At 44.1% G+C, this 20,154-nt stretch overlaps 1 protein-coding gene across 2 annotated transcripts in view; it reads right to left on the bottom strand.

The window, feature by feature from the left end:
- Positions 1-20,154, bottom strand: part of Dnah2 (dynein axonemal heavy chain 2) — a 103,744-nt gene that overhangs the window by 18,420 nt on the left and 65,170 nt on the right. For both annotated transcript variants that reach the window (XM_026390568.2, XM_077800793.1), the window contains exons 49-63: positions 20,037-20,141; positions 18,678-18,866; positions 18,396-18,481; positions 18,131-18,261; positions 17,824-17,973; positions 17,342-17,509; positions 16,956-17,116; positions 16,550-16,689; positions 14,608-14,740; positions 14,373-14,512; positions 11,921-12,131; positions 11,603-11,719; positions 11,297-11,438; positions 10,504-10,673; positions 10,255-10,371 (exon numbers count right to left, since the gene is read on the bottom strand). In XM_026390568.2, the coding sequence (XP_026246353.2) occupies positions 10,255-10,371; positions 10,504-10,673; positions 11,297-11,438; positions 11,603-11,719; positions 11,921-12,131; positions 14,373-14,512; positions 14,608-14,740; positions 16,550-16,689; positions 16,956-17,116; positions 17,342-17,509; positions 17,824-17,973; positions 18,131-18,261; positions 18,396-18,481; positions 18,678-18,866; positions 20,037-20,141 (2,160 nt within the window). The remainder of the gene's footprint in view (positions 1-10,254; positions 10,372-10,503; positions 10,674-11,296; positions 11,439-11,602; positions 11,720-11,920; positions 12,132-14,372; positions 14,513-14,607; positions 14,741-16,549; positions 16,690-16,955; positions 17,117-17,341; positions 17,510-17,823; positions 17,974-18,130; positions 18,262-18,395; positions 18,482-18,677; positions 18,867-20,036; positions 20,142-20,154) is intronic.

Raw genomic sequence — 20,154 nt, forward strand, 5'->3', positions numbered from 1 at the left:
CATAATAATTTTTTCTCTGAGTTATAATTGTAAAGATTTAAAATAATATAAACATGTTGAAAGAAATGTCTATCTCCTAATAAATCAATGATAGATATAAAAATTGTTATTGCCAAAAACTATTTGAAAATAAATGAACTATTCCTGAAGTCTTAAAAAATAAAATAAAATAAACCACATGGGCAGAGCACTTGCCTCACACATGTGAGGCACGGGGTTCTATCCTCAGCACCACATAAAAATAAAAACATAAAAAGATACTTATCCGGGCTGGGGTTGTGGCTCAGTGGTAGAGCGCTTGCCTAGTGCAGAGCCCTGAGTTGGATCCTCAGCACTTCATATAAATCAATTAAAAAAATAAAGGTGTTTTTTAAAAAGGATACTGTATCCATTTACAACTAAAATAAATAAATAGATAAAACACATTATATAGGTTGGCAAGCTAGGTTCAGATAGTGTAGAAACAATTGTTGCTCTATGCCAGAGGCTATATCTCAGGAAGAAGTTTACAAGAGGAAGTAAAAGTTAGAAACAAACTCTTAAGAAGAGAAAGTCCGGGCAAGAGAAAGAGCCAAGTCTTAGGCCCTGCCCACACCAGAGCTGGGCACCTGGGAAGACCTGTGTATGTTGGGTAAGCCTGCCTCAACCCACGGCCACTAGGAAGGTTGAATCCTTCACCTCATTCAAAAGCAAAGGACTGGTGCAGCCTTGTCCAAGATCCTGTGTGTGGGCCTTGATGGCCTGCTGTCACTGGGCTGGGGTACAGACTGTATTGCCTGCTCTTTTTGCCATGAGGAACATGGGGGTGGGGTGACACACTGAGTGCATACTATAAACATTAGCTCCCTCCCGGTTGTGTCCCACTCCCCACTGGGAGAATCAGCTTGCAACCTTGGAAATATTCCCACTATTATAAAGGAGAAATAACTCAGTTCTTACTGAGTGATACCAAGTGAGTTTCAACCCTCTGGAGCCTTGTCTGGGTTGTTGTAAATGAGAGTCAATGTGAATCATAGCACAATGCCCAGATAAGCAAGCAGTATGGGAGCGCAAGCACTTGGAAAGGGGATGAACAGCTCTCCAAAAAATATTTTTTAAGACAAAGTGGAAATTCAAAATGTCACCTCTAGGCCTATAGGTTCAGCTTCAGTGTCAGATAGTTATAAGATATTAATTTCTAAAGAAAAAAAGTGTCTGGGGTAGGGTTGTAGCTCAGTGGTAGAGTGCTTGCCTAGCACTTATGAGGCACTGGGTTCGATCTTCAGCACCACATAAAAATAAATAAATAAAAATAAAGGTATTATGTTGAAAGAAAGAAAGAAAGAAAGAAAGAAAGAAAGAAAGAAAGAAAGAAAGAAAGAAAGAAAGAAAGAAAGAAAGGTGTTAGGCTAAGAGATACAGCTCAGTGGTAGATCGTTTACCCAGCATGCATGGGAGTTCAATCCCCAGCACTACAAAAAAAAAAAAAAAAAGAAAGAAAGAAAGTATCACCCAGAGTGGGCATAGTCAGCTGGACCATTCAGAGGGAATGCCAGCTGTCTGGGGGCCCCCCACAGTAGAGGGTGTCCTGGCCCCTTAAACATGTCAGGTCTAGCCCTGATGGAGCATGCATCTGGTGGCTTTTGCACTGAGAGGCCTGTCACCAGGATCATGTGATCCCTTCCTGTACTAAGGCCACTCTCATCAGCAACATTCTGATAGTAATTTGACTTCCTGTGGAGATATGTCTCTGGGGAGGCATCCATACCACTTGATAGTTCTATATTTTGTTTAGTTTGCATGTGGCCTTGTTATCTTTTCTGTTTTTTTTTTTTTATGAGATATATACGCACAAAATGAAAAACCTGTTATAAGAAATGGGCATGGTGGCACGTGTCTGTAATCCCAGCTCCTCAGGAGACTGAGGAAGGAGTGATACCAAGTGAGTTTCAACCCTCTGGAGCCTTGTCTGGGTTGTTGTATATGAGAATAAATGTGGATTGTAGCACATTGCCCACATAAGCAAACAGTATGAAAGCACAAGCACAAATAAATAAATTTAGAGACAGGGCCTTGCTAAGTTGCTGAGGCTTATCTTGAATTTGGGATCCTTCTGCCTCAGCCTCTTTAGTGGCTGGGATTACAGGTATGTCCCACACTGCCCAGACCCAAATGGATGGAATTCTAAATAAATGGTTACACACTATGATACTGTTCTGCACTTTGCTCCTTTTTTTGTTTTTTTTTTTTTTTTGAGAGAGAGAGAGAGAGAGAGAGAGAGAGAGAGAGAGAGAATTTTTAATATTTATTTTTTTTTTTAGTTCTCGGCGGACACAACACAACATCTTTGTTGGTATGTGGTGCTGAGGATCGAACCCGGGCCACACGCATGCCAGGCGAGTGCGCTACCACTTGAGCCACATCCCCAGCCCCAGTCTTTGTCCTTTTTATTTATTTTTTTATTTTAATCTTTTTCTCTTTTTAATGTGGTACTGGGGATTGAACGCAGGGGTGCTCTATCAGTGAGCTACATTCTCACCCTCTTTATTTTTATTTTGAGACAGAGTCTTGCTGATTTGCACAGGCTGGCCTTGGACTTGCTATTCTCCTGCCTCAGCCTCTTGAGTTACTGGGATTACATGCAGGGATCACAGTGCCCAGATTACTTTACTATTTGGGGGGTGTTTTTATTTGTTTTTTCAGTGCTGGGGACAGAATCCAGGGCCTTGTGCATTCTATGCAAGCGCTGCTCTCTCCACTGAGCTGTGCCCTCCCCCACCCCTGCCTCATTCTTTTTAACAGCTGCAAAAAAAAAAAAAAAAAAAATCTTGTGATTGATCCATAACTTGTTAACCAATCTATGGGGACACATTTGTCTTTTCCTAACCTTCTATTATTCAGCATGCTGTATAATAAATATCCTTGAACACGCCTAAGTACATCCTTATCCTGCTTTTTCTTTTTACGTTTAATTGTTTACTCTGTGAATAGGAATTTAAAAATTCAAAAGGCATAAGAACATCAGGACCAGGAAAGTCTTCCTCCAGATCTTGTTCCCACCTTCCACCTACCCAGACCTCTTCTCTAGAGGCAGCCAATGTAACCCGCTTCTTTATCTCCTTCCAAAGGTCTTCTATACACACAAGAGTATATTTAATACTGCTTTTCCTCACATATCAATTTATATTATTGAACCCAGGGGCTTATACCTCCATACCACTCTCCTTTCTCTTTACTAATAGTTTTAGTTCTTCTACTGGTTATCTTTTCTTCTCCCACCAGAGACCACTGAGTTACATTCCCAGCTTTTTTTTTTTTTTCAAGTATTTTCTAGTAGATAGACACAATATCTTTCTTTCTTTCTTTCTCTCTCTCTCTCTCTCTCTCTCTCTCTCTCTCTCTCTCTCTCTCTCTCTCTCTTTATTTTTATGTGGTGCTGAGGATTGAACCCAGTGCTTCACACGTGTGAGGCAAGCACTCTACCACTGAGCTACAGCCCCAGTCCCCATTCCCAGCCTTATTTATTTATTTATTTATTTATTTATTTTGGTACTAGAGATTGATCCTAGGGCTGCTTTACCCCAGAGGTACAATCCTAGTCCTTTTTATTTTTTTGAGACAGGGTCTTGCTAAGTTGCCTAGGCTAGCCTAGAACTTGTAATCTCCTACCTCAGCATTCCCAGTAGCTGAGCTTGGCATGCACCACCATACCTGGTTTCTACTGGTTACCTTTTTCGCTTTAAATAACGTTGAAAACTTCAGTTTATCTGGGCATGGTGGTGCACGCCTATAATTCCAGTGGCTCAAGAGGATGAGGCAAGAGGATCACACGAGTTCAAAGCCAGCCTTAGAAACGTAGCGACGCCTTAAGCAACTTAGCAAGACCCTGTCTCTAAATTTTTAAAAAAGGGCTGGGAATATGGTTTAGTGGTTAAGTGCCTCTGGGTTCAATCCCTGTTATAAAAATACAAAAAAACCCTCAGTTTATGGGGTTGGGAATATAGCTCAGTGGTACAGCGTGTGCTTAGTATGCACAAGGCCCTGGGTTTAGTCCCCAGCATCACAAAACCCTTGGGGCTACGATTGTAGCTCAGTGGTAGAGCATTTGCCTTGCATGTGTGAGGCCCTGGGTTCGATCCTCAGCACCACATAAAAATAAATAAATTAATAAATAAAGGTATTGTGTCCATCTACAACTAAAAATACACACACACATATGTATATATTCAAAACAAACAAACAAAAAACCCCTTCAGCTTCAGGAGTATTGCCTATTCTTTCCCTCACCCACCCCTGCACCCCCTTCAACTTTTTCAGCTGTACTTTCATTTTTACATTGTCAGGGTTGACCACACCTACATTCGGAGTCTAAGATGAGTCCTCATGTTTTGTCTCCAGGCGGATTCCAAAAGTTGAACGTCACAAGCAGTGTTGATGGTATCATGATCTGAGCAGATGCCCAGATGCTGAGCACCAGTGTCTGACTCAGTTGCTTCTGACCCAGGCATACTTGAATCAGTCATGTACACTCAAACCGATTGCTAAATATTTCTATGTTACCCTTGATTCTGTATTTTTCTTTCAGAAATTCTCATTGGTTGGATTGTCTCTCATATCCCTATCATATTTTCTGTCTTTTTATATTATATTCGTTGACACTATTTTGCCACTCTTCTTTTGGATGTCATACTTCAATAATATTAAAATATCCCATAGGGGTTGGGGATATAACTCAGTAGTAGAGCACTTGACTAGCATGTGCGAATGCCCTGGGTTCCATCCCCAGCACTGTCGGAGGAAATTTTTCCCACAAATTTTTCTTTCTCTCTGTTTGGATTTTCCCTCTTACCATTCCAATCCTTGTTTTGTGTATATGATTTCTTCATTCTGATGGTACCAATTAGATTAAGTTTGCATTCTTTTCTGTAAACTGATGTAATGTTTTCCCTTCTCTGGGATCATATTTTGTTTGTATTTGTAATGGCATTGTGACATTCAACCTTTGTAACCAGCTTGGAGATAAGCATGGAGGACTGATTTTGTACTGGGGATTGAGCCCTACCTCTGAGCTGAACCCCAAGTCCTTTTTCTTTTTTGAGACAGGGTCTCGCTAAGTTGCCCAGTCTGGCCTTGAACTTACAACGCTCCTGCCTCTCTGAGTCACTGGGATCCCAAGTGTGTGCCACCACACTCAGCTTGTTACAATTTTTTATCGTGTTCCCTTGCTTATTGGAAGACTTCTTCCACCCTTTTACTCACTTACACCTTCTCCAGGAAAGGCATAGGACTGCTCTAATTGAAACTGGGAAGAATAAACTAAGGATGTTCAAATAAACTCAGTTTCATTTTAGGAATGAGCAGAACACAGAAAGTACAAGTTCCCCTCGGTTCCATCAGGGTGTGGGGGGCCTGCCCAGCTCAGCACTGCCTAAGATCAGGCAATTCCATCTAAAATTTGGGGCTACTACCAGTGGGGCCACTTGCCTACAGATGTTATATCCTTCAACTTGTGTCCCTACAGGTTATAAAGGGGGACATTTTGGCCAAACTTTTTTTTTCTTTATTTATTTTTGTTTGTTTGTTTGTTTTTGTTTTGAAATGGAATCTTGCTCAAGTTGGCCCCAGACTCTTGGGCCCAGGTGACATTCCTGCCTCAGTCTCCCCGAGTAACTGGAACTACAGGCACATGCTATCATGTGTTATCAAACTGTTTCTCAATTTGTTTAGAACCGAGGCATAGAACCTGGCTACCAGTTGGATCTTCTCAAGAATATATCTGCAAACCAGAAAAAAACCCACTGAGAAGATTTGCTTGGGGCTAGAATTTGTAGGTGTGCACAGTTGTCTGGACTAAAGTGGTCTGTAGAGGCTTGTATGAGATCATATGGGGTTGACCTTTAACCACGCAGCCAGAGCAGAAGGCTTTATGCCAACCTTGTGTTATTTTGACCTTGGCAGGGGACTGCGGCTTTGTTCACAGGTGAGTGCTGCTTCTACAGAGGCAGCACAGTTTGAAGCAGGGCAGCTTCAAGGAAACTGGGCTTGGATCACTTTGACCTGGGCAAAGGGAAGAAATATTAAGGGTGACCTTAACACAGAAGGGGAAATCTCAGGATAAAGACCGCTAGAGCAACAATATAGAACCACAGCCGTTATTGCTGATGAGGTAGAAGCAGGATTAGGTCATTTTAGGTGCCAATGGACAGAATATTAGATTTGCTGCTTTAATGTTGTCATTTAGTCATACTGCCAACCTCTGGATATACTATGTTGAACCATGTGACCAAACATAATTTGGAATGGAAAATAGGAATGAAAGTGAATTTTCCACACTGGGGCTACAGTTGCCTTGAAGTAGATTAAGATCCTGTTCTGATCCATCTCAGAGCCTTCTGGGGGCAATCTCTAAGCCAGTGGTTTGTAACCCTTGCTGCTTATCAAAATTGGGCTTGGGTATTTAGGAACTGTGACCTCCCCAATCTTAAACAAAATAGTATGTTTATTTATTATTTATTAGCCCTTCCCTGGGCAAATAACATCTGGAATTAAATTCAAAGTTTCAATGTAAGACAGCAGATTAGATCATATCTAGTACAAAAGCTTTAGAGTATTCAGAGGCCTGGCATATTGTAATCTGTAATATTGATGATCATAATAGCTACCATTTATTTATTTAGTGCAAATATTCCACATTGGTTATCATGGAATTTAAATAAAATCTTATAACGTCATGAAGAAGAAATCTATCACAATAAACCTATTTTGGAGATGAGGAAACAGAGATTTGGTGCGATTCAGTATTGTGCAAAAAGTCTGCCAGCTAGTACATGCAGGACTAAAGGCGTGTAGATTTTTCACTGTCTTCATTACGTTGTTACTTGTGTGTGTTTGGACTCAAGAGGGGAAAGAAGGTGCTTAGTGTTTAACCAAGACTTACTACCTTCATGAAATTGAAGGCTTCTTATTTATTCAAAGAGAAGACCTTGAGCATTAACAGGGGAGAACTGCTGTAGAGAATGCAGATGGAACCCTTACCACACACATGCTCTCGGACTCTGTAATAATTCTCGCAGTTTTCAAGCATGGCAGTCTTTGCAGATTGAAGCAAAGCCTGCAAGCTTGTATCTCTGTGAGATCCTCAAAACCAGGGGGCCCCAATAGGTTTGGTAAAACAACAACAACAACAAGTGAAAGTAGTTTTGTAAAGTGTCATACAGTTAAAATAAAGGACTGAATTATTTTTTTAAAATTGGGGGCCTGGGTTTGTGGCTTAGTGGTAGAGTGCTCGCCTAGCATGCATGAGGCACTGGGTTCAATCCCTGGCACCACATAAAAACAAAATAAAGGTAATGTGTCCATATACAACTAAATTTTTTTTAATTGGGGAAAATATATTTTCATGACCCCAAACAAGTAAGTATTTACTGTTCATTCAGGATTGGCATTGATATGTAGTCTAGGGGGGCCCTAGCACTGTGTTCCTATCCCTGGTTGGCTCTAACAGGGAAGCTCTTAAAATGAAGATTCCTAGGCTCTTCCAGGGATTATTACTTGATGGGCCTGGGGTGGGGCTCTAGTATTGGCACAGTCCTAGATCTTAGGTTCTGCTAAAAGATGCATTTGGTTCTTAAACTACATAGCCTTTTATCAGTAATGGGGAGAACATTAGGTTCTGTCTGCCTAAACTCTTTTTGTTTTGTTCTATTTTGTTTTGAGATGGGGTTTTGCTATGTTGCCCAGGCTGGCCTTGAATCCCTGAGCTCCAGTGATCCTCCTGCCTCAGCCTCCCAAGTAGCCAGTTCAACAGGTACATCCCACTGTGCCCAGATCTCCTGTCTGCATACTCTTATCAATTAGGGATTCTTGGGTATAAATGGATCCTCCACCAAGAGACCTAACACTGAGCGCTTGTCCAATGAATGAACTGTTGGCAGTTTACTTCAGAGGTCTCATCTTTTCACATGCAAAGGGAACAACCCCTAATTAGTTAGCCCAGGATATGATTCATCTGAATGAGAAATCTTTCCAAATGAATTGCTACACCTGTGACTATTCACTCTCGGAAAAGAGAGAGTAAAAAGAGTGAAGGTTTCCTGAGAGGTCGGGAGGGGCCAGTGTAGGCAGGAATGGAGCAGTGGAGGAGCAGGTACAGACACAAGCCTGTTTACCTGGCCTGGTAGGGTTCTCTGCACAGGCAGGACCAGAAGAGGCCTAAGGGTAGCTCTACTTCTGACAATAAAGACTCCTACTGCAATAAAAGACAGGAACAAACCCTGGGCAGTGTACCATGGAGTTGGAAACATGAGGTCGAACCCCTACTCTGTCAGGAAATAGCCAGTGACCTGGGCAAGGTACTTAGTCTCACTAAGCCTCAGGCTGGTCAGCCCATTTGAGAAAGTTGGATCAGATGTTTTCCAAATGTTTTGAAGTATTTGAAGGTGTATGACCAGCTGGGATTGTGGGTGGTAGTGCTTGCCTAGCATGTGTGAGGTACTGGGTTTGATCCTCAGCACCGCATAAAAATAAAGCTATTGTATCCATCTACAGTTAATTTTTTTTAAATGACTATATAAAGATAAAATCAACAAAATTAGAGGATAGTGAAGATCAAAAGATTGGAAACAAACAATCTTGTCCATCAAAGGGAGAAAGGTTACATAAATGATGGTGTAACTATCCATTGGAATATCATGCAGCAATAAAAAGAGAGAGAAATTCTGTAATATGTTGATATAAAACAAATCTTCAGTTTATAGGTAAATAAAATAGTAAGGTTTGGACTAGTGTGTATAATGTAAGAAAAAAAAGAAAAAGAAATATATGTATTTACTTACATAAGCTTAGACACCTTTGGAACAAGAATTTGTAATATCAATTGCTATCATTGGGGGAAAGTGGGTGCTACAGAGCAGAAGTGGGAAGGAGACTTCTTATCCGATATTCTTTTGGGCCTTTTGAATTTCAAACCATGTGGCTGTATTACTTTAGCCATATAGTTGTATTATCTATTAAGTCAATAGTAGAAAAATCAAATGATAGACTGGCAGAATTCTGAGAGCTTTTTTATTATTTATTTTTTAGTTTTAGGTGGACACAATATCTTTATTTTATTTTTATGTGGTGCTGAGGATGGAACCCAGTGCCTCATGCATGCTAGGTGAGTGCTCTACCACTGAGCCACAATCACAGTCCCTGAGGGTTTTTTGTTTACATTTTGTTGTTGTTGTTGTTGTTGTTCTTGTTGTTTTGGTGGTGCTAAAGATGGAACCCAGGGTCTCACATATATTGTCACATATATTGTGCTCTACCTTCAGCTACATCTCTGGTTCTTTGTTTGTTTGTTTGTTTGTTTATTTAAATCTTAGGACAGGCTAAGTTTACCAGACTGTGGCTCAGTGGTAGTGCTTGCCTAGCATGTGTGAGGTACTGGGTTTGATCCTCAGCACCGCATAAAAATAAAGGTATTGTGTCCATCTACAACTAAAAATATTTTTAAAATGTTATAAAGATAGCATCAACAAAATTAGAGGATAGTGAAGATCAAAAGATTGGAAACAATCTTGTTCTTCAAAGGGAGAATGGTTACATAATGAAGGTGTAGCCCCTGTAACCTTGCAGCCCCTGGGGCCTTGAACTTGGGATCCTCCTGCCCCAGCCCCCCAGGTAGTTGGGATTATAGATGTGTACCATCACACCAAGCTTGAATTACTCTGGTAAAAGCATTTGACCATTATGCCTGGTTTGAGAGTTACTTGTCTGTACATCTTGTAGGAAATCACCGTCAGGGTTGTCTAATCCCCTTGGCATCTGACACAGCCACAGCCCTACCCAAGCACAGGCACAGGTATCCTCACATATGCCAGGGCCATGGAAATGGTTCTCTCTCTCTCTCTCTCTCTCTCTCTCTCTCTCTCTCTCTCTCTCTCTCTCTCTCTCTCTCCTTCCATTCTTCTCCAGGCAAAGACTGATTTTCCCTACAGATTTTATCAGTCAATAACCCAGGGCCTATCTCCAAACACTGTGACAGAGGCCAGTGATTCCAAATGGATCTCTGAAAGGACTTCCTGGGTGATAGTGCCCTTTGAGCCTTTTCAACACTGCAACTGGCTCAGCTTTCTGAGCCAGAGGCAGCCCAATGTAAACAGGGCATATAGTGGGAGGGGGACAGGACTGGGAAAACACAGGTCGCAGGAGAGCGGGGTGGAATCAGATGGGGAAGTGTTCCAGAAATCAGAGTGAGAGACAGCTGTGGAAAAAAACAGGAGTGAGGCTCACCTCCCGCAGCTTCTCCTGGGCCTCAGCAAGGGCGGCTTGCTTCTCCTGAAGCTGGGCTAGGGCGGCATTCATTCGGATCCTCTTGGGCTCCACCACCCGATACAGCCGCCCATAAAGCTGCAGGGAGAGAATCAGGCTGAGGGTCGCCCACCAACCCACTCACACACAGGGGAGCCTCCCTCTGTCTGGGTCTGCTGTCCCCCTAGCTTTCTCCAGGGCCTGCCTCCAGCCACCTCAACCACAGCTCACCTCCATGGCCCGCACCCACATGCAAAGGGACTTGGCGGCCAGGGCGACTCGGCCAATGATGTCAGGCTGGAAGTCAGGCTGGGCACAGTAGGCCCCGATCTTCTTCAGCACTTTATCTGAGATATTGTCTTTATCAAAGTTGATCAGGGACTTGATGAAGTTCTGTTCCCCTGTGGGGTGACAGATGTAAGGGCCTCAGCAAGAGGCTTAACCTCATCCTCAGTGTCACGCTTTACTGCCACTACCTAGGCATAGCCAGGCTTCTCCTGGGCTCAGTTCTGACCTCCTCCCTAGTTCACTTCTCTGACCTTGCTCCCTTCTCTAGTAACCTCGCAGCCCCTAGGGCCACCACAGTCTCCCCAGCCTTATCTCCTATCACTTACCTTTAAAACACTGAGGCCTACACACCCTTCTTTCTATGTGGTTTGCATTTTCTTCCAGGGCAGAAAAAAAAAACACTGAATGAAAAGAGTCTATTTCTCCTTCCCGGATTCTTGTCCCCTTGGGGTGGAGGAGGCGGTGCCAAAGATATTCCTGTTCTTGGATTCTGCAATACATTCCTGTATTTTTTTATGACAATCTTTTTGTTGCTGTTTGTTTATAGTAAGATAGCTGTTTCTTTTACTTATAACCAAAGAATCCTAACTGATATTTACATCTTCTCTTTCCTCTTTCGCTCTATGCCCTTGAGGGTGAGTATGATGCCTCATTTATTGCTCTTTCTGATGCACAGCAGTGGATAAATGAACACTGGGTGAACAGAAGCCAATTGCCTTGTGGTTCTCTTGCTTACCTAGCTGCCGCTTGGCCTCTGCCCATGTGGGCTCATTGCCCCGAAGAATCATGACTGCCTGCATCACTATCTCCACTTGGGCAGGGGGCCGTCCGTAAGACTTGATCTCACCTATATCCTTCTTGTTCAGAGATTCCAGGGCCTGGGAAAAGGGGTTCACTCAGGGAGCTGGGCCAGAGTCAACTCAGGCAGTAAGATACAGGGCCTAACTGAGGAACCACTTCTTCCTACTTTCCCAGGGATTTTGAGACAAAGGCCAGCCTCTATCCCACTCCCAGCACCCATCCTGGCACCAGCCCCTGGTACCCGCATGGCCTCTTCCAGAGCAGGCAATGCCTCCTCTAGATCCTTCTGGGCATTGTCAGCCAGCTGCTGACACTTGACTTCCTCAATAGCAATCTTCTCACTGTTGGCTGTTACAGCCTAAGGATAAAAAGAGAACCAGGGGGTCTTGTCTTTGCTTTGGGGAAAGGTAGGGGTGACAGGGTAGGAAGGGTGAAAGAGAAAGCTAAACAAAATTTCCAAAGTGGGAGGCATATTCTCTAGTGCAGCCACTGATGGGGACTCCAAAGCCTCTTCCCAGAGGACCCTGGAGGAATGGGGCACAAGGGGCAGGGCTGGGACCTTCTGCTGTTCATCTGCTTCCCGTTTCTGTTGCACAATGATGACCAGGTACTCCTCACACTGCTTCTGGAACTCAGCCACCTTTCTCTTGGCCTCTTCCAGCTCCAAGGACATCACTTCCACCTTTTCCCTAGTTTCATCAATCTTAGACAATCCCGTCCGCAGCTTATTGATTTGGTCCAGTAGCTCCTGCCTTTTTTCTCCCAGCAGCCTGGGGGTGAGAGCGGGATATGGCGTGTGGAAAAGCTGGGGTCCCAGGAAGGGGGTGCTTACATCATCTTCCTTTCCTGTGTGTCTTGGACCCTGTTGTTTTTCTGTTGCTACCATCAACCCCACCACCCGGTTTCTTATCCTTTCCTGCCTGGATGGTTGCCAACAGCTTCCCAACCAGTCTGTCTCCTTGTCCTTTGATTTATTCTATATACCACTTTCAAAATGAGCCTGTTAAAGATGATTTCCATCACACTACTTTCTCTCTTTGAGAATCTCCCCCTGTTCCCCGGTATGCAGTAGGCAGGTGAGCTGCAGTGAACCGGAAAACATGAATCCCCCAAAGGGAGCAGTCATTCCTCACTCCAACCTGTCCCCGCCCCCCGCAATGGAAATGAATAGGAGCCTAGGATTGCCACCATTTCTGACGTTTAAAGAGAAGCTAGAAATCTGGATTTTTCAAAGTGTCTCAAGTTTTAAAAGGTGAACAACTCATTCAAAAAGTTTTCGACATTCTTCAGGGCAAAAAAAATAACTTCATGGGTATTCTCTTGACTAGGTGAAAATGTAGCCCAAGGGCTTATCACAATGAATGACAAATAGAAAACAGAAGGTAGAATGTAAGCCTACGTCCCCAGAGATGGCAGGATCTCTGGCAGCTTACAAGTATCTAAAAGAGTGCCTAACATATAGTAGGTGCTCAAAAATACACAGTAAATGAGTGAATGAATTGACTATCATTATTACATTATTACAAATAACTTTTTTTCTAGACAGGCATGGTGGTGCACACCTATAATCCCTGCCATGTGGGAGGCTGCGGGGTATAGCTCAGTGGTAAGGTACCCTTGGATTAAATCCCAGTACCATAAAAAAAAGACTTTTTTTCACCTTAATTAAAATATTGAATCCAATAAATGGGTGGGTTTTTCTTTTACATTTATCATATTCTTCAAAGCAAATTATTGTGCTTTGTATATGAAAAGACACTCAGCAACTTAATAAATATAAAACTGTTGGGAACTTTGGTATGATATTGTGCTTTAAAATACGATACATATTTATATAGTCCATATGGCATACAGCTTCTAAAACCCTTGGACTCTTCAATGTAATGTGTCTTTTGTGTGCTAGTGAGATGAACTGGGGGCTTGTGGATAGCCTCAGGTTAGGGGCTGGCTGCCAGGGAATCAATCCTGTGATTAGAAGATTGGAACTTCCAGCCTCATCCCCTGGAATCCAAGTGGAGAGGGGCTGAAGGTTGAGATGATCACCAGTGGCAAATGAGTTAATCAGTCCTGGCTATGAATTGAAGCCTCCATAAAACCCAAGAGGGAGGGCTCAGAGAGCTATCAGGCTGGTGAACATCCATGTACTGGGAGGGTGACGTGCCCTGGCTCCATGTGGACAGATGCTCCTGTGTTCCAGTTCCTTCAGAACCTCACCCTGTGTTCATACATATCCTTTAAAATATACTTTGTATTATGTATAGTTATAATGCACCAATAAAAATATCCTACGTAGCAAATTCCTGAGTTCTCTGAGCCATGCTAGGAGGTCAGGGAAGCCATGATTTAGAGTCAGCTGGTAAGAAGCTGAGGTGAAAACAACCTGAGGCTTGGGACTGGCATATGAAGTAAGGAACAGTTTTGTGGGACTGAGATCTTAACCTGTGGGATCTGATTCTAATTGAAGGTAGACAGCATCAAGACTGAGCTGGATTGTAAGACCTCCCCCCGCAGCCTGTGTCCACTGGAAAACTGCTAGGTATGTGGGGGAAACCCAATGCAATTTACAGTTTACAGTTGTAAAGTACTGTGTTGAGTGTAGGAGGGAACATAGTTTGTTTTTGCCACCTGTCCCATGCAGGAAGCAAGTCTAGAAGACATCAAAGGCAGAGGTGAAAAGACTAGGTATATGGTAGCAATATTCCAATCATATTATGTTCAGAAAACGAGAAACGTTGTCCAGAAAATAAGGGCAGAGAGGATGTAGAGAGGGTTCAGAGCCTGGGGAACACAACCAGGGCACTCTAGCAGCAGCCCCTCCCATTTAAGCCCCACCTCTCTCTCATATTAACTTCTGGGGCAGAACTAAGACCCTTTGCATCTGATCATCCTATCTTGGCCCCCAGGTCCCCAAGCTGGTCCCCTTGGCCAGTTCCTGAATATTTCCTATGACATCATTTTGTCAGTTTCCCTCATAAGGCTCCTGGCCCTCCACCGCCTGCTCTTCTTCATACTTCTTGTATCCAGACACCAGTTCCAGGTAGTTGGTGGGTGTGACATAGTTGTATCTCCGAAGTTCCAACAGCATCTTCTGAGAATACCTAGCCACTGACCAGTGCATAGTGACAAAGATCCAGGCCACCTTCCTGTGGATCTGAGGCCAAGAACAGAGAATGAAAGACAAAAGAGATGGAGGTGAAGTGGGAGGCAGGTCAGGGGTGTTATGAGAGAGGAGAAGGAAAGACTCACATTTTCCTGTGTCCCCAGGTCCACTCCCACGAGGTACTTCTCAGCCACCTCTAGCAAGGCCTCTTGGGGCCACTCTGAGAACCAGTTGATAGTTGTACCATTCACCAAGGCTGGGTACTGGCGGATCCAGTTCCTGAGGAAGGAAGGGTTTTTAGAGACAATCAAGCCTATTTGCAATGTAGCCTCCAGCTCCTGGCTTTAAAGCTGAACAATATCCCCTTGCTTTCCAGGAACTTAAACACCCATCCTCTTGCAAATTTGGTCCCCTCAGAGCTAGTCCAGCACAGCATTTAGAAACAGGCTCTGAGTCAGGTGCTGTAATGCACACCTGTAATCCCAGTGACTCGGGAGGCTGAGACAGGAGAATTGCCAAGTTCAAGGCCAGCCTCAGCATCTTAGCCAGACCCTAAGCAACTTAGTGAGACCCTGTCTCAAAAGAAAGAAAGAAAGAAAGAGCCAGGCACAGTGGTGCATGCCTGTAGTTCCAGCGGCTTGGGAGGCTGAGGTACGAGTATTGTGGGTTCAAAACCAGCCTCAGCAAAAATCAAGGTACTAAGCCACTCAGTGAGACCCTGTCTCTAAATAAAATACAAAATAGGGCCAGGGATGTGGTTTAGTGGTTTAGTGCCCCTGAGTTCAATCCCTGGTATCAAAAAAAGAAAGAAAGAAAGAGAGAGAGGGGGGGGGGGAGGAAGAAAGAAGGAGGAGGAAAAGGAAAAGGAGAAGAAGAAAAGAAAGAAACAGGCGCTCTGGGGCCAGAAAGTCCTGGATCCACTTTTGCTAGGCGTGAATCTTGAGCAAATATCTATCTAGCCTCTTTGAACATCAATTTCCTCACTGCTAAAAGAGGCATAATAATACAAACTAAGGCTGTTGGGGGATTCAACAAAGTAACACGTGTAAAATACTTAGCATAGCACTTAGCACATGATCACTTCACCATATGCCATAATATTAAAAGCGCAAATGGGTATCTAGGACTGGGGTTGTGGCTCAGTGACAGAGTGCTTGTCTAGCATGTGTGAGGCACTGCGTTCGATTCTTAGCACCACGTATCAATAAATAAAATAAAGGTTCATTGAAAACTAAAAAAATTTTAAAAAATGGGTATCTATAATCACTGTGACCCAGGAGGCTGAGGCAGGAGGATTGCAAGTTCAAAGTCAGCTTAAGCAACTTAGTGAGACCCTGTCTCAAAATAAAAACTAAAAAGGGCTGGGGATGTGGCTCAGTAGTAGAGTACCTCTGGGTTCAATCCCACTACCAATACATACTGCTACAAAAGAAAAACAAAAAACAGTAACCCAAATTGTCTTTACATACTTGTGCCTTTTTTCCTCTCCCTCCTATCTCCCTCCCTTTCTTTCTTCTTTTTTTTCTTTCTAACACTGGGGATTGAACCCAGGGGTGTTTACTACTGAGCTACATCCCCACACCTTTTTATTTTTAATTTGAGACAAGGTCTTAGTAAGTTGATGAGACTGGCCTGGAATTTGTCATCCTCCTGCTTCAGCTTCCAGAGTCACTGGAATTATAGGTGTGCTCCACCATGCCTGGCAGTGTGTGTGTGTGTGTGTAAGCACGCACACACATACATTTAAACATTAAAAACAACTAATCAAAAAAAGTTTTTAATCACCAACCAAATTAATAAAATTTATTATTAATAAATTAACAATTAACTATTGATTAATAATTAATAATTAATAACAATAATTTATTAATAATAATTAACAAAAGGGATGAAGAACTCCCATCTCAGCCATGAGATTTCCTGAAAGAAGGTACAGTCTATGGAAAAGAGATGGGGTGGAGCCAAGTGGGAGAGCATACTGCTATTCATGACCTTAACTTCCAGAAGGCATGGAAGGCCAAAAGAGGGAAGGAGACCACGTGAGGAGTACTGGGGTACATAGGAGAAGAAGGTTATAAGAGGAATCACCTGAAGGGGTCCCCCACAGGGCTGAGGCAGAGCACAATGTGCAGGTTGTTCCGCACACGCTCGATGAAGTAGGCGAAGAGGCTGTCTGAGGACTCAGGCACTTGCTCAGCCCGGGCCTGATCTATGATCTGCGTCTGGATCTGGAGGAGCCACACAGTGTCAGAGGGCTGAAATCCATGGCAGCATCAGTGGGCAGCGGATTAGGCTGGACTGATCAGGGGTGGAGGTAAAGTAGCCCCTCCCAGTCATCATTCCTTGGGGAAGATGACTGAAGAGGAACCATCCTTTAATCTCCTGCCCATAAAATGGATGGTGGGGGTTGCCAAAGGCATATTCTGGATCTACAGTTCCTCAGGGATTAATTAGGAAGACCAAAAAAACCCAAATGGTGTGGAAGGCATCCTACCTCCTCAAATTCATCAGGCTTGTAGAGATTAGGGACCTCGCCTGAGCTGAGGATGTTGTTTATGTCCTCTAGGAAGGATTCATCAGCAATTTGGGTGTCCACAAAAAGGAAGGACGTGGTCTTGAGCTCTATCCCAGCCTGGCGATACAGACACTTGATATCTAGCCAGATGAGGGAAGGAGAAGAGGAGAGGGACCAGACTCACTTCAGATTCCCTATTCTGCCCTTGATTCCTTTTCTGACATTCAGGAACCCTTCCCCAGCCCCCACACACACAAGCCAGGTGCTTTCCTCTCTCCCCTCTTGTCATTGCAGGCACTGAAGCATCTCATTTATCATTCCAAGCCCCAACCCTCCTTTGTTTCAGAAACCCAACTGTTCAGTACCATCTCGGAACTCTTGCTTCCGATAATGTTTGGTGACCTCAATCTGGAAGGTGTTGTAATCACACATGGATGAGGCCAAGCGGGCTAGACTCTGGCGTCCACTGCCTCCAATGCCCACCAAGAGCATGTTGCCCCGAGGCTGTCCAATCACCCGCACAATCCGTGTGACTGGGGACCAAAGTGAAGGTAATGAATTGGCTGAAAAACTCAAAAGAGGACCTCCAAGCCCCTGGCTAGGGATAAAAAAAGCTATAAAACTGAAGTGGATGAGCCAAGAGGTGTGAGAACACTGGATAACAATTGAAACTTTTAACCTTCTCCCTGTGTATGAAACATCGATCCACAAAAGGCCATCTGGGGCCAGGAAGCAGGGCACCTTTTGGGACCCAGTTTGGGAGAGACCTGGGAAGGAAAATCTATTTTCTTAGAAATTCCCTTTAATTGGAACAGTGGGTGAGGGCCTGGGGGTAGCAAATGCTTACTGTGTTCAATGGCCTCTCGGAAGAGCACCAGCTGCATTGGTACAATAGTGGGGGACAGATTGTACTCATTTAATGCAGTCTCCATGGCTGCCTTCAGTACCGACAGATCTGTCAGGTCTTCATAGACCTTGGGCTCCTTCAGGAAGTCCCCTGGGCCAAGAGAAGAGGACATCAGCCTCCAGTGTCTGGTCCTCCCCAGAGTTCCCCTAAGGGTTCTCAGGCATCAGGACTCCATGTCCTGTGACCCTCCCTCCAGCCCCAATCTCCTGAGACTATAGTCCTACAACAGTCATAGCTCCCAGCTCACCAAAGATGGGAGGACGTTTGTTGGGACAGAGATTGTGAAATGTAAGGTCAAAGAAGGAGCCAAGTTTGTCACTTATGATGCCCACAAAGGCTTCCATGTCTGTTGCATCAACCAGTCGGTCAGAGAAGACTCTGTTGGGAGGCAGCTGGGATGAGATCTGAGACTAAGGAGGAGAATGGCCCTGGAGAAGGGAGAGTTGGGCAGAGGTGAAGGAAGGGGTTAGGAGCAAGGTTGAGGAAGCCTAAATCTGACACACTCCTGTCACCTGAAACATTCATGAATCCAGAGTCGTGTGATGCTGGACTTGGTATCGTGGAAGTCCTTGTTGGCTCTAAGCATGCCCTGGAATACCTGGGGAAGAGAAGCGACTGTTGGGGTGGAGGGAGGAAATAGATTCCCTGGAGGAGTTTTGGCTGCAAGGGTAGAGAACATGGCACTTTAGGAAGGGATGGCTTTGAGTGTTCAGTTTGCTATGAAGTTCCAAGGCTTATTTTGAGAAGATATGCCTATAAGGAGATAAAAGAGGCAAGATCAGGCTGATGTTTACCTTGGAGATATCTCGAAGGTTAAAGAGGTAATGAATCTTGGCAGGTGTGGGCAGGAAGCGCTGTACCACCGTATTGTACACATCCAGGGTGGCCTCTGTCACCACGTTCCCAATGGGTTTCACCTCTTCCTCAAAGTCCTGAAGCTTCTGGTTGATCATGGTGCCAAATATGCGGATGATCTGGGACTCCTAGAAAGAGACCTCAGACTCACTTTCCAAGGCTTCTGGCCTATGGCCAGGATTGGAGCAGAATGAGACAGTGCACGGCTTGCCATATGGGCAGAATTTAAGGGGGCACCAAAACAAAACAGAACAACAACAAAAAAAGTAAAAGGAAATTAGAAATTCTGAAATCAAGAGAAATGAATCTTGGGCTAAGGGTGTAGCTCAGTGGTAGAATGCTTGCCTAGCATGCACAGGGCCCTGGTTTGATCCCTAGCACCCCAAAGAAAAAAGAAAGAGAGAGAGGAAATTTAGTACAATATTTAAAAATCAAAAATTATGCAAAATCTCCATGATGAATAAATACAAATCTTCTAAATAAAGGCTGGATCAGTATTACGTATTTCTCCTTTTGCCTTAGGCTTCACTATGGCTAAGCACTACACTGTGCTGATCTTGTATTTATATAAAATTTCAGTATCTTCATCATGATTTTTTGGTATTGATTTTAATGTTTTTATAAATATTGCTAGACATGGTAGCACACTCTTGTAATCCCAGCTTCTCAGAATGTTGAGGCAGGGGGATCACAAGTTCAAGGCTAGCCTAGGCAATGTAGTGAGACCCTGTTTCAAAATAAAAAATAAAAAAGGCTGGAGATGTAGCTCGGTGGTAGGAACCCCTGGGTCAATGCCCAGTACCAGACACACACAGACACACACAGACACACACAGACACACACACACACACACACACACACACACTTTGCATTAAATGTCATTTCTCTTGAGACTTACTTTTTGTTTGTTTCGGTTTTGGTGCCCCTTAAATTCTGCACTGAGGCGAGTGCCTCACCCACTTCATGCCTCACCCACCTCATGCCTCACCCTAATCCTGGTGCTGCTTTCAGCTCTCAACTTTGCAGGATCTACCTTCCTAAGTCTATTTGAGCCCCCAGGCTTTCTCTGCCCATTGGGGCCTCAAGGATCCATACTCCAGAGCCAGTAAGCCACACTCCATCCTATAGCTCTCCTGGTCCAGAAGACAAGGGCCCCACCTCCCTGTGTCACAGCTCCCTGAATGCAACTCTGCTCAGAGCTCCTTAGCCCTCTCCTCAATTTGCTCCCTCATTCTCTAGTACAGGGACAGTTTTGTACTGTACAGTCCCCCTCGTGGCAGCCCCCACTATCGCCTCACTGTGGGGAAGGTCATGTTGATAATGTTGAAACGACTCTGAAGCCTTGGGGAGATGACAGTCCGTCCACCGCCAGGAGGGCCCATGGCAGCCATCAGGAACATGTCCTATACAGCAAAG

This window comes from Urocitellus parryii, chromosome 7, assembly GCF_045843805.1.
Source record: "Urocitellus parryii isolate mUroPar1 chromosome 7, mUroPar1.hap1, whole genome shotgun sequence".
NCBI lineage: Eukaryota > Metazoa > Chordata > Mammalia > Rodentia > Sciuridae > Urocitellus > Urocitellus parryii.